General features: G+C 35.3%; 1 protein-coding gene across 13 annotated transcripts in view; it reads right to left on the bottom strand.

The window, feature by feature from the left end:
* Nucleotides 1-15,056, bottom strand: part of RBFOX2 (RNA binding fox-1 homolog 2) — a 202,265-nt gene that overhangs the window by 30,334 nt on the left and 156,875 nt on the right. For all 13 annotated transcript variants that reach the window (XR_015796198.1, XM_088141067.1, XM_088141068.1 and 10 more), the window contains 3 exons: nucleotides 14,863-15,009; nucleotides 8,930-8,983; nucleotides 219-311 (listed from right to left, as the gene is read on the bottom strand). Coding sequence is in view for 12 of the 13 variants with exons in the window: in XM_088141067.1 (XP_087997193.1) it covers nucleotides 219-311; nucleotides 8,930-8,983; nucleotides 14,863-15,009 (294 nt within the window). In the remaining variant the exon portion in view is untranslated. The remainder of the gene's footprint in view (nucleotides 1-218; nucleotides 312-8,929; nucleotides 8,984-14,862; nucleotides 15,010-15,056) is intronic.

Below are 15,056 nucleotides of genomic sequence, written 5' to 3'. Positions count from 1 at the left end.
AGAAAAATACCTAAAATAACAAAAATATATAGATATATATATATATTGGGAGGTTATTTTATACACTTCAGTGCAGGGGACGGGAGTGAAAAACACGGGACACAAACACACACACACGCACTAGACAGGAATCCCAATGTGAAATCAGTGAGGCAAGACACAAAAAGGAAACCAAAGAAGAAATATAAAGAAGAAATTGAATTACTGAAGACATGCACCTCGATTTTACGGCCCTCTACCACGGTGCCGTGTAATTTCTCCCTGGCCCTGTCTGCATCAGCACTATTCTCGAAAGTTACGAACCCGAATCCCTGCATGCAGCGGGAGAAGGGGGAAAACATGCACATCGTTATATATTGAAATACTGATATCTAGATAAATAGAGAAAAAAATATCACAGTATGAAATTGACATCAGCACAACTTAGCAATACTCTCCTAGAGTCACATTTTTGGTTCATGCATGTTTCATGAAAGAATTTCAATTAAAAAAAATAACTTTAATCAGATTGAAAATAATAAAACATAAAAGCAATTGAGGCCAGACCAAAAAAAGCATAGTTACTCGAGACACAGTCTAAAAAATAAACTAGCTCCAAGATTGATCAAATAAAATATATTAAAACCAGGAAAGAAATCTTGCTATAAATTACCATTCAAATGCTCTCCTTTACTGCATTTTCAATAATTTCCTTTTATATGACAAGGATACACAGGCAGATGCTTTGAAGAAAACCTACCAAAAGGAGGTGTCATATCAGTCCCCTATATTTTAATGTTGATCAGAAAGCCATATCCTCTTTAGCAGCTTTTGGCCTCATTTTTTTTTCCAGCTCTCACTCACCCATCCAAAAACAATGCTTTTAGCTTCAGGTACACTAGGAACTATTATATCCCCAGTGGTGAAAATCAATTATTATCCCTCTGATAGTGGCCTTCAACTTTTCAAACCTGAAACCATGTTTTTAAATTCAACTAGCATTATGAAACTCACATAATTGTGTTTGCCTTTCCATAATTCCATGTTTTCTTCATCTTCCACCATTTCTTTTGATTTAGACAAAGAAATAACAATCTACCTTGTGTTGGGAATGCAATCCATTACCTGAAGACTAATGTGCTTTAGGTAACCGGCCTCATTATTTTTCTGGATGGTATTAATATATATATATTATATATTATACAGGCACACAAACACACACACACAGGCACACACAAGTACACTTTTTTTGCCTCTTATATATTTATCTATTGTCATATATATATATGAATGAATGAATATATGAATGACAATAGATAAATATATAGGAGGCAAAAAAAAGTGTGCTTGTGTGTGCCTGTGTGTGTGTGTGTGTACATTATATTTAGAATTTTGACAATAACGTGGGCATCTTCACTTTTGTTTCCTGTTTATTTTTTAAATTTAGACTAAAAGTATCCTTAAAAAAAAAAGATCAGGTGGGGCAGGGAGACTTAAAGATATCATGCAGGATATACAGGTCACACTGGTGATCATAAGCACTAGGTTGCCTATCCTTATTAACAGTAGATATTAATGATACTATAATATATAGCTAGGAATGGACACTGTAGCTCACTGTAGCTCAGAAAAAAATCCTTAAGCTATTTTCTATTTCAACACAGGAAAGCATAGCCACTTTATATCTAATCAACTGTTTCTATGCTTGATTTCTTCACTCCGAAAACCCCGCTGTATATTCTGGAATTAGTACTTTAATGAGGTTGAACAACACTTTCTAATGGAAGAGAACAAACTTAATTAAATATAGTACATCATAAAACGATGCAGTCTAACAATTGAGTGTAAAGATGGAATGATTACTTCTTTGTTCAGCTTGTTTTTGAAAGCTTGGGATTTAGTTAAGGGTCTAGAGGGCTCCTGTCCAGGCAATAAACAATCCACTCCTATTGAACTTCAAAAATGTTATAGCAGTAGTTGTCACTCACAAAAATGTACAGATTGAGCTTAACAAGGTTGAGATAAAATGCCACCAGCTACATTTGAAACATAATCAGTTTATCTTAATCTTTGCTAATATTATCACTATGAAGACAGGAAGAGCAGCATTCATATAATAACCGAAGTTCCAATCTACATAAACCTTTTTTCCAAAAGTAAGTACAAATAAATTCAATTGGATTTACTAGCGGGCAGACATTCACAAAACTGTACTATAGTAGGACATGTAAGACCTAACCCTATATTTATTTTCAGGAAACAGAAGTATAAAAAGTATGCATGCTTCATGCAATAAAAATACGCAGTAGCTGGAGAAAGTTCTTCAACTACAGGAAAAAGTAGTAAGTAGATCATGGTTTTTAAATTAATCTTGAAGGTATTGTAACAAGAATTTACCTGGGCTCAAGATATTCGCCATTATCAATGGTGCTACATATACTTGATTTTCAGCTGGGTTTCCTCTGTTAAGCTATTTATATTTGTAAAGTTCATTACTGTAGAATTAACATCCAAGGAACAGGATAAAAATCTTTATTGCTGATGGCCACTATAACATTTCCCCCCTTTTTTTCCTCCCCAAAATGCAGACTTTTGCATTCTCTGGAAGATCAGGGAGAAAAATGCCACCTTCCACTGTTGTAAGTCTTCCTACTACAACAATTGGGTGAAAATTATAATTACTGAGGAATTTTATGGGTTTTTGCTACCTCATGATTAGGAAAATGAGATTCCATTAGAACTGATAGACTCATACACCAAGAATTTAGCAAATGCATGTTCTCTGCAAATTGAAATAATTGCCTTAAAAGCTCCTCCTTCCCAGGCTTACATGGATTATGAAATGGAACTGCAAAGTGAGCTACGTCCTTTAACATCTCTACGTATTTTTAAGCACATTTCATTTTGCATCAGATGAGACAAATCTGTGAACAACATGAAGTCTGTCTTAATGGATATGATTCCAGTATTACCACTGCAGCAAAAATCAAATGTACAGTGCAAAAGACCTTTAGTATAATTTGTTTCACAGGGTTCTTATGAAGATATAAGGGTATATAGCCTTTTACAGAGCTAACTGAATTCCTTGCAGAACAGCCAAGATACAAAGATGATAAATAAATGCACTCTTATCTCTTCCGTGAGTACACATTTATTTTACTACACTTCTAAACATTTTTACACCTTCACCTAAAAAAATGATATAGAACTTTGGACCATAAAGCTATATGAACTTCTTCGGATTTTACTTAATGTTTGGAGGAAGTCTCAAATAATAAAAAATAAGTACTGGTTTCTTGGTGTTCTCTGAACTTCGTTCTTTTCCTGAAACATTTGCAGGACAACAACCAAATCCAGGGAATACCAAGAACCCAACAAATCATCCCTGAGCTACATATATTCTCTAGTATTGGAAAGGGAGTATGTATCACACAAAATACACTCTTTCCTTTAAAGGTAAATTTGATTTTATCCTCCCTAAACAAACCCCTTCATACTGAGCAATATTTTAATACTGGATTAAAATTTTCAATATCTCGCAGTTCAGAAGGAAAAAAGGAAAAGAATGTAACTAGCTCAAGAATGGTATGTAATTTTATAACCATTCCTGCTAGCCTGTTTTAATGGGATCTGCTGATAGTTTTGAACTATTTTTACAGCGCAACTTTTATTTCATTTAAATTTGAAAATATTACCCAGTCCATTTAACTTCTAACTGTACTAAATCCTCAAAAACTTGCAGAACAACCTGCAGCCCAAGGGGACCCTGTTTTCTTTACGGAGCTGTTCAAGGACCCTGAAGAGACCGAGTAACTGTCACCTTTTTAGTCTGGCCTCAGATTCTGCAATAAATAACAAGCAACAGGATGAGCAGTGTAAAAATAATAATTGTACAGAGTTTTTTAAAATGTTTCCATCTCTGAAGAATGAGAAAGAAAATTTACCATGTAACCGTAAAGGGAGAAATCAAAAGCAGACGATTCTCCTGGGTGTGGCCAGAACACAGAAATTAAGGGAAAAATAATAAAAACAAAACAAAACAAAAACAAATAAATGAAATAAATTCAAAGGAAACTAAAAGGAGCCCCTTGAAATCCATGCATTGTTAACACTTTTTTCCCACTGTGTTTAGAACATTGACTTCAGAAGCAGCATCTTTATCTCAAGGTATTGGGAAAAACTTTCCATAATTTCAATTGTTAATATATATATATATATATACACGCATATACAAAGAGGCATTTTTTAAAAAACTCAGTCAACAGCCAGAAGCCTGGACAAATGGAACAAGAACAAAAAAAATAAATAAATAAACATAAAAATCCAGGCTTTCAGGTTATTTGCTTTCAAAGTCAATATACAATTTTTTGGCCATCCTTCATAATCCATCTGAGATGAGTGATTGGAATAAAGTCCCAGGAAAAATATCCTACTGCTGTTTAAAGTGAGGACACTATTCTTCAAGATCTGCAAAGATAATTGTGGAATTTTTGTCTAGAATTACTTTGCATAGGTTGAACTTAAGGATGCATATTTTACAGCTATTTAATTAGACTGATCAAAGCAATTTTATGTGTATATGCTGGAATTCAAGATGGAGTTGTTTAAGATAATATGAAAAAAATAAAGAAAAGTGCTTTTCAAAGTAAAGTACTTTTGCTGTTTGAAGTAAATTCAAAATAATTTTTTAAAAAGTGGGTACATATAGAATTGCATCTGTTAAGAGATCAGAGTAATCAATGTTAAATGCAATCTAGAGTAATGAAATAAGATTTTGTTATTAGGATTTTGTAACTAGACCAGTTAAATTAAAGTCTTCGCATGCAATCTCTCATTTCTTAGAATACTTATCTATAAAAGCTACTGCATTTTATAGTTGAGTGGGAACATATAGCCCTTAGCAGTTTTCTATGCAGCTTTAGGCACTATTCTATTTTTCCCCACTGTATCAACTGGGTAGTGAGAACAGACAGCTGTTTTCTCACTGCTACTTGCAACAGGAAAAACATCAGCCTCACTGGGAGGGAAGTGAGGCTGATGTTCCACTGATACAGACATGCAAGACCACTGATTCCCCACAGCTTATCAGTATCTTAACAGAGAAAACAGAGAGGAAGCTGAATAAAGGTGTATGTGCATAAGTTGTTATCATGGCACACATACCTTTCCCACACTCACTGTTAGCTCTGCTTACCTGAGTGGCTCCTAAAGAATTCTGCAAGAACATGCCAACAGCGGATAGCAGAAAAGCACTCATTCATACATTCTAACATTTCAGTCTTTCACATTGTTCCACACAAGCTGTCTATAGAGGAAGAGAACAACAACCACAAGAACAAGCTTTCAATTAAATATGGATGACTGAGCTGAGTTAATGTGTTGGACTAAGACTGCAGAGACCAATATTCTAGTTGATATTCAAGTTCAGTGGTAATTTTGGACTAGTCATGATCTTCCAGGGTTGTTGTTGGGAGGATAAAATCAGAAGGACAACTGTGTACACTGCCTTAAGACAGTGCCTAAATAGAAGAAATAATAAAAATAACAACTACTATTACTACTATCATAACAACTACTTGCTTGGTTCAGTCATTGCTCTATTGAAAAATAGGCTCATTTGTTAAAATAGGAGTGCTCCTGAAATAAATACTATAGGAGCTTAAGCTGGTATTTTCATGGAAACCAAACTATTCCTAACAGAAAGTAAGCAATCCTCAAGCAAAACTGGAAGAAATCAGCATTAACAGCTCCTTTCGCTAGGCATTGCTAATGAAACAAGAAAGGCCAATGAAAATTACTTAAAAACCAGAAGGTAGGTCTGAACAAAACTGAGACTGTTATGTAAATTACTCAAAACCTTTTTTTTTTTTTAGTTTTCCTAATTACTGCTAGTTATCTAAAATTGTGCCTAAGATATATATTCAAAGGTGAGATGCTCATAAAAAGCATTAAGTCTATATAATCAAAACCTCTTACTCTTAACTTTTTCATTCATTCGAAATGATTTTCACAAGAAAATTGAAGAGAGCCAACATATGGGCACAAACACACTGTACACTCAAAAATCCTTCCCCATGTCAACAATAGGACAAAAATATATCATCACATCTCAGATGGATTAAAAGGTAATTTGAAACTCTCAAATTTTCCAACACTGGAACAATCTGGCAGAGGGCCTTTGCCACAGTTATGAAAGGATAAAGATCTGCTCATTCCATACAGGGAATGGGTGTAGACATACCCAGAGCAATTTGGATTTTACATTTTCACCTTTTAAACATTCACATATTGAAGAATATACCCTTTAGAAACCCAGGGAGGGGAAGGGTAATACTGAGAACACAGCACAAGGCAGGCAGCGGGGAGCATCTGCTTTCCGATTCCCAAGAAAGAGGAGGAGGAGGAGAAAGGTTCCATATCATTAGGTTAGAATAGAAACCACAGGGTAGGATACAAGCATTCAAGTTTTGGCATACTTTTTTTTGCAGAAGAAGTGAGTGATAAGTGAAGGGTCCCTAGAAAGAATTGTGCTTCTCCTCTGGGAACCTATGCTTTTTTTTTTTTTTAAATGTCCCAATTCAATATAAAATGCCGTAAACACAAACACTCTTTGGGAATCCTGCTTTAAAACAGCAACCCTCATTTGAATCACTTTAAAAGATTGCTGTAAATTTGACAGGCAGGTGTTTAAAATTCTACCACCAAATATAAAAGAACTTGATCAATGTCTTTATGAGCTAAATATTTACTAGATAAAAGAAAAGGGGCAAATGGCTATACATTAATCTTAATCACTCTTGTTTTAGCTGAAAACCAGAAGTTTTGGTTTATTTACTTTCACAGTTAAATAGTTATTAAAATACTGTGCTTTATGGAAGATTCCAAACATAAGGACAAAGTGACCTGTTTATTATGGCTTAGCAGTGAACAAGTAGCATACTACTCAGATCATATGCACTGGCTCCTCTTGAGAGCAGCTGTAGATAATGAATTAACAGAAAACATTGTCCATGGTTTGTTTAGCAGTGCGCAAACAAGAAAGAAGCCACATTTTGTTTTAGCTTTTTGACTCCTTTTGAGCCAAAGTCTCTGACTCACACAACATGCTAAACAAGTCATAGAAAGAATTTACATAATGTGTTAGCCATGCTTACTCATGGGAGAAGTTAGCGAATGTAATCTCAGAAGAGGCACTAGTCTGCTGCTCATCCTTAATTAAGAATGACACATGAACCAGCCCAGTATATCTGAGTATGTATTAAAATAAGAAGCACATATGAGCACACAGATGTACCCAACATAAAATTACAGATGCATATGAATGCACACAAAAGTACATTCCAGGTCTTTTGCTTTTGCATTTTTTTTACATGTTTAAAAGAAAATAGATTGTGTGCAAGAGTGTTTCCCTATGGCTGATAAAATAATGAAAGCAAACATAATGTAAAGGTACCCTGCAACCATCTAAACTGTGCAGAGGACAGTATGCTATTTAGAGATTCAAATATAGCAGATTGCTTTCATTCTGTGAAAGACAGTAAATGTAAGATCCTCAACTTGTTAATGGTTGCATAGTTCAAATGGCCTGCCTATAGTACTTTAACCAGTCTCCTGCTAATCCAAAAAGCAATTTACATCTCTGGCTTACTTCCCCATACAGCTACTTGCAAAAGCCTAGGTATATTGAAGGGTAGTGGTCAAACATAGTATCCTTTTCACTTCATCATTCAAACATATATAAGGGATATATGACTAATAAGAAGCATGCAGTTCACTGCAGTTTGCAGCTCTTCACAAATTAAATAATTCTGTGCTGCAATAATGTTATCCTACATGTTCATAAACTAAGCTATAAGACCCATCTACTTTTTCAAAAGATAAATTAGCCCGAATACTAAATGTATTGTATAACATACAAGTATTAAATACCACTGCTTTTCTGGTTTTCAGGTAATACATAGGAAATCCAATATGCTAACTAACGCGGTAATCTTGTATATAAACATTGATTATTGGAGCTACTCTGTGCAGATTATGAATCTGAACATCCTAAAGACAGGATATAAAAATAAAATACTAACTATGCCTTAAACTATGATGTGATGGGGTGAGGGTGTGGGACAGATGTTCATTTTTAATAAAAAGTGGAAAACTTAGCATTGATTAAGTCAAGCATAGTAGAGACATGCACTGTGCAAGCTTCCCCCACAGAGCTCTGCCAATGCACCTTGCTCCTGACCTGAAACACTCCCTGCTATTCCAGTGCTGGACCTACCGGGCAGAGAGAGAATCACATCAATTCTTCAGTGAGGGGACATTGGTTTCATGATGAGAACCGGTTAGGACAAGCATCACTTAAAATTGCTACACTTAGGACTATAAGGTTTGCCATTTGCTCTCCAGAAAGTTAACTATTAAAAAAACCTTACATCATTCTGAACAGCTTGCATTTTGAACAACTACACTTTTCTAAAAAGCTGAAAGCTTTTGCAGACACTGTGAGAGGATGGGCCAGCATACTTGCAACATTGGGGGATTATTACATCAGATGGGCAGATAATTTTTCTTTCACACAAGATAACTCTTATCCCATATATAAAATATTTTTAGTGTTTTTTTATAGTGTTTTTTTTCCCAAACACTTTAAATTAACAGAAATTAGAAGAAAAATTGCCTCTGATAGCTTCAGTGATCCTTTTTACTCTCAGAGGTTTGGAGAAGTCTGATATTTCAAAGGGAAAATTATAAAATTATTAGCGAAGATACTTATTGGTTATATGCAACACCTATAATTATGTGGAGTGGCAGCTTTAGGTAACCCAGTGCCTAGTTCCTTTTCTGTCTACACAGAATATTATCTAGGAAGGAAGCTGCCTTATCTTGACAACTGGAAGGGTAGAGTGGTAAGGGAGAGAAACAGGTAGAGGCTGGATAAAGAAACAAAACTTACCTTGGACCCACGTTCATTGAAGATTATCTCTACATCAAGGATTTTGCCAAATTGCTATTAAAAAAAAAAAAGATTTATTCTGGTTAGTTAATTCAGCATCCTTTATAATGACAATCTTTCATGGCTAACTGAGAAAGAAATGCTTTTGAATGCACAGTTGATATTTTATAATGAATTAAAATTTAATAATTCCTGTTTATTTGTTGAATTAATCCTGGTTGTCAGTTTTATAAACTTCACAGTCTATGATAAATTCTATGCAAAATATAAAGTAATGAAAGTGGAGTCCTTGGTGCTTTCTGAGCTGGGCTGTTTGCTTGCAGACATTTCATTACCCAACTCGTATGATGATGTTACCTAGTTGGGTAATGACATGTCTGCAAACAAACATTGTCTGCAAGATGTCAGAGAGCACCAAGGACTCCACAATTCAACCCTGAGCTACATACATTCTTCTCTACTGGAGTAACAAAATTGACTATTCACAATTGCAATACGGTACAGTGGCTGGTTAACTAGACAATAAAGTGTATGGTTCCATAATTTTCATGTTTTTTTACAGGATAGAGTATTCCAGTCAGCTCTCTTCCAGGATATTCATGCCATTTCCCATTTACATGGTTTTAACCTTCTACCCATTTTCCACACCCACTTAATATTCTCATACTCAGTCTTCTCCAGGCTGTTCTCTTGGGTTTCATTATGTCTCTTCGGCTTTTTCTATTTATTGTTATTGTTCTGCAAACTTCAAGGTTTCTCCAAATCTACTGAACCTCTCTCTTCTTCATGGTAGTGGATTTGATTACACAATTAGAGCTAAATAGAATGCTGCACATGTACAGATGGGGGACAATAACGAAAAAGCTTTTTTTTAAGCAGGAGGCTGCCCACAGTGGGTGTACTGGTTGGCAACAAAGTAAGTGGACCAGAAGCCACCTTTTCGAATACTTAAGTGTAATTTCCTCTATTCTCCTTTTCTGCTCATTCTGTTTTACTCTCCACTTCGAACTTTTTGAGAGGAATTCTTTCTTCAGTCAGCCATCATAGAGCTGACCCGACCCCCCCCCCCTTACTTTTCTTTGCTTTTACAACCCTGAATCAACTCATACCACTCAATAGTTCACTAGTTGCTGTTTTGGCTAAATAAACAATAGCATTCAGAGAACAAAGTTATATTGATTTGAACAATCCATGACCAAGAAGTTCTTCAGGGAAAGGAATGTTTCTGAATTTAATGAGATGTGCTCAACCAAGTAAATTCTTTAGTGAAATGCAGACATCAACCTTTGAAGCTCTTAGTGGCTTAGAGCCAGGTGAGCCAGAATATCACTTTTTCTTACATATTACCCATTCTGTAAGATCATTTATTGAACCCTTTTCTTGGGCTGTCTCTATCAAATGACGTCTTAAAACAGCTAACTTATTTTAGTCATGGAACTTCAGTTGTAGAATACCATGCTCAGGAGGTGGATATATCATATAGTTGTTTTATTTCCCCAAGCTTTTCCATCTTAAAATCTGTTAATACTTCCTAAATTATTTGTATTATTTTATTTATGTTTAAATACAAACATACTTCTACCCAAGCTTTTTCCTTACAATAATCTTTTGAGTAGATTGGCCTGATAGCAACTGGCTCAAGCTATTCAATGAGCAATAAATAGCGGTTTGGGCTTAGTGGTTAGAGCAGTGTTTCTCAACTTTGGCAAGTTTAAGTAAGACATGTGGACTTCAGCTCCCAGAATTCCCCAGCCAGCCATGCTGGCTGGGGAATTCTGGGAGCTGAAGTCCACATGTCTTAAACTTGACAAGGTTGAGAAACAATGGGTTACAGACTCCTTTGCCTAATTTTGTGGTGTTGGTTTTATTTGTTAACCTCATAAATGTATTATACATTTTAAATGATTTGTAAAACAAATGCCCCCCCCAATCCCTATCATTATTCCACAATACATATTAGTACTGTAAATAAAAATTTAGAAATAAATTAATTCATCACTGCCATATAGCATGGAATTCTTAGCACATTCCCATACAGATTACTACAAAGCAGTTGCATGTTATTCCCTGTAATCAGAAGCTCCTTTCTGTAACTGTGCCATTTCTAGTCTGCTTCATAGTCAAACTCCAAATCTGGGCAGTTACAAATAAAAAAATTAAAAACAATTTAAAAAATACAATAGACAAAAATGAAGAGTAAACATGGCAAGGATGACAAAAAACTGGCCAGGAACAGAAAGAAACAAACCCACACAATTCAAAGAACTAAGGACTGGTATGCCTTATGACTAACACAGTTTGCAGAATAATAAAGATATAACTTACTGTATAATTTATACTTTTAGATTTTAAAAATAAGATAATTCATTACTTTAAACAAAAGGAAGCATTAATTCAGTGTATTGATAAAAGTTCATAAATTTAATTTTTTAGTATATGTGTATTTAGACTAGCCTTCTCCAAACTTCTTGTCCTCTGTAAAACCCTAGTGATATTAGTTATTACTCAGTTTTTTTCCTTGTATTTTTCCTTGTATTATTTTAACTGTTTTTGTATGGATTGTTTGCTGCTCAGAGCTATGCATTTAAATGGGCGGCTATATAAAATATTTAAATAAATATATAAATATTGGGAAAGAGCAGTTGACAAGCTTGCTTTTGCAAATACAATTATACTTCATTTTAAATGAAATCATTTAAAAGTGGACTTTAATATAATTGAAATTATTTTTAAAATCCAGGTTTTGATTTGCTTTCTATCTTGACGAACTAGGGTTAGGAATTTAGCCATTATTTTGGGGATTAAATGTTTTCCATCTCCATTATTCCTGCACAATTGTTTTTTAACTAACTTGCTCATGGAAAAAATTGGTATTCTGCACACTACGTGAAGTATAATCTCAATCTGCTAAAAACATGATTCTAAGATGTTCATCTAAAGACCAACAATATAGTATCCAGAAGGTAGAGACTGGATGACTTCTGTATTTACATCACAAGCTTATTCTTCCAGAAAGCCTGTTTAGCCTAGTACTAGACTGTATAGCTCTTAAGCTCTTGGAAAAAAGATGGGTTCTAAATACAATTAAGAAAATTTTAAAATGTGAGCAATCAGGGCTATTTGCCTAGAAAGAACTACAACAGAAGACTCCACACATACCACTGAGGTCAGAATTTCACAAGTTTTAATTAGAACACTTATATTAGAACAAAAGTTACCTCAGATATTGTGTCGTGTCAAGAAATCAAGAGCTGGGAACCTGGGAAATAGCATGATAAGTATCCCAGACTGAAGGCTGTTAAAGACTAATAAGTCTTGATAGTGCTCACTGTAAAACTCTCTCATACCTAATGATAGTAATAATGACTGATCATATATTAAACCAACACTGCTTCTTCTGAGTCTCTTTTCTGGATTACAAGATAACATCAGTAGATACTTTGGCTTCCAGGTTGCCACTCTTCATCCTTCTTCACTCCTTCTGCGTTATATTATTCTCTCATGATTCTTTTTCTAGCTAAGTATATAGTTTTCCTATATTCACAGTATTTCTTGAAATCTACTTTAGGCAAATACACAAATGACACTGAAACTATCAAACCTAACATTAGGAGAAAGTGGGGTGGGGAAGACTTAAGCCATACAGCGTTAGGGAAACTGCTTTCAACGTGACTCATCCAAAGGAAAGCTCTCTTGTTCAAAAAAAAAAAAAAAATGCTAATATGTATTTGAATAAACACTTTGTCCAAATGTTATAGTGTCAGGCTGAAATTATCCTGTTCAAAAATGCTGTACTGGCAGGAATTAAGGACTGAATTATCGATCACTTCTTTGTTCTAACTGCAGTGCTACCTTGAGCCCTGAAATGGCATATGATCTTGCAAAGTGCCCCAAAAATAAAAGCCATTCTGGCAGGCAGTAGCTGTTAGGGTGATACCAGAAACAGAAAACCAAAACAACTTGTTAAGAAAGGGCAAAAACTAAACCATGCGCATGACAGATACTGCTGTATGACTTAATAAAATGAAATATTTACATAATTTTCTCTCTGTCCCTCACAGAAGAGCTTTTATTGTATTCTTGCAGGCTCAATGCCTTGCCATCAGTGGTTCTGGAAGGAAAGTATAGCAACCTTCCTTTTTAGGACTGAGTTTGTCCCTGCATAGAGGGTGTTGTTGAATCAACACCACATGTTCTGTGGTTGTACAATGTATCATACACAGTGCTCTGAATTATTATCACTCCTCCTTGTATATCAATCCAACAGTACCACAGAAAAGAATACTATTTTCTATTAGCTGATAAATCCTTAGAAAACTCAAAAAAGGCAGCAAAGTCATGATCACTGAAAGGAAGAAAACTGGGTATAATTATGTTCTGAAAGATTATTCCATATATTTTAATGTTTTAGGTTTTATTACATTGTTGCTATTTGGTATTTTACCCAGAAATCTCGTCCATGACCATAAACAAAATTGGATAGTTGGAAAATAAGCCACAATGCTGCAAACATCTACTATTCTATATCACTGATGCTCTAAGCAAGAGGGAATGGGATGGGATGGGGTCCTTGTTATAAGTCTGGCTACAGCTGATAGCTGTATATGTATTCGAAAAGCTTCAGCTGCCAGATTGCAAGGTGCTAGCCATGAGGCAAATAGGAGAGAATATCGGGGGACTGCAAAAACACAGCTGTTAAAGATGTTGCCTTTCTATTATTCTTGGCAGAGGCAAACAATATCTTTCCCAATCAATGTCTCCTCAACGCTAATGGGTTACAAACAATACACACCCAAATATAAAATTATATGAACTAAAACCAGACCATTGTGCTTTGTTTATTACACTCTATGGCATGACAGATTACTGCTCTGACTCAACCGTGCTGAGCCTCATCAAGTGTGTGTCATTTTCTTTAATGCAGGAATATGGTTACTCACTCTGGAGACAATAAGTGCTTCAGGATCAAGAACCAATCACTTCTGCATCTTACTTCTATTATAAAATGACAGCCAGTGTGGTACACTATTGGCAAAATCCAGGTTGAAATAACTATACTGTCAGAAAACCTGTGGATAATCTTGGGTCAGTTACTATCAAACTAATCTACTGTTGCGAAGATAACAAAATGTGTTGGGGGAAACAGGACAACCACAGAAACTATATGAATTTCCTCAGGGAAATGGTAGAGTAGTAGTCCAATGAACAAAACAAATAAAATTATTGAATTATAGTAGCTTTTTATTTGCTGTTTTCAGTCCTTAGAAGGATGTGCCTGTCATAGCTGCTAATTTCTCTCTTTTCCCAAGAACTTTATTTAGGTTTCTGTAAAAGGTATGAAAATCCAAGTATGAGATATAACTCAAGGAAATCTCTTTCACACAGCTCTTTAATATAGCATATTCTTGCACATGCTTTTTCTCAGAAATCCTTCTCTATTTGTTTTGGTTAATGATCAAAAGGCAGCTTAAAACAGACACAGTTGAAACATGCTTAAAGAGTGAATCTCACCCCCACTCCTACCTGAGTGATGGAAAAACAAAACTATACTGACACTCTTTTTAGTAGCGTAAAGAACATCTTAAGGATCAACACAATTTTCAGAAAATAAATACCATTAAGGATAATTAATTCCCACTCACACATTAGCACCTAGATCCAGAGTTTGGAGGTGAATGGAATGCGCTGTGCACCAGACAACATTTACCTGCTGGTGGAATGCACCTGAATATAAGTGGACTTCATTGCTAGTGTGGGAAAAGGCCTGCAGACCTGAGGAGACCATACAGAAGCATTGGACACAGGGCAGCATCTAAGAACTCTCTTCATTTGGAGGTAAAGATTACATTTCTAGTTGCGGAGAGTATATAATAATGAAAAGGGGAGAAGCATAAAACAACTTGATTCCTCTTCAAAAGATACTGTTAACATACCCCAAACATCTGCCGGAGGTCAGGATCCCGAAAACGGAAGGGAATGTTGGACACATGCAGCCGTTTTGGGGTAGACTTGCTCTCAGTATTCTCACTGCTTTGTGTCTGCGACTGCTGGCCATCTGTCTGTGCCCCTCCTTCTGTCTGCTGCAATTTTTTAAAAAGTGGAAGAAAAAAAAATCACAAAAAATCAG

Source organism: Python bivittatus, unplaced genomic scaffold (genome assembly GCF_059951505.1).
Source record: "Python bivittatus isolate LINGU-HERP-01145 unplaced genomic scaffold, Pbiv_v1 ctg000330_np1212, whole genome shotgun sequence".
Classification (NCBI taxonomy): Eukaryota; Metazoa; Chordata; class Lepidosauria; order Squamata; family Pythonidae; genus Python; species Python bivittatus.
This window is presented reverse-complemented; position numbering and strand designations above follow the sequence as displayed.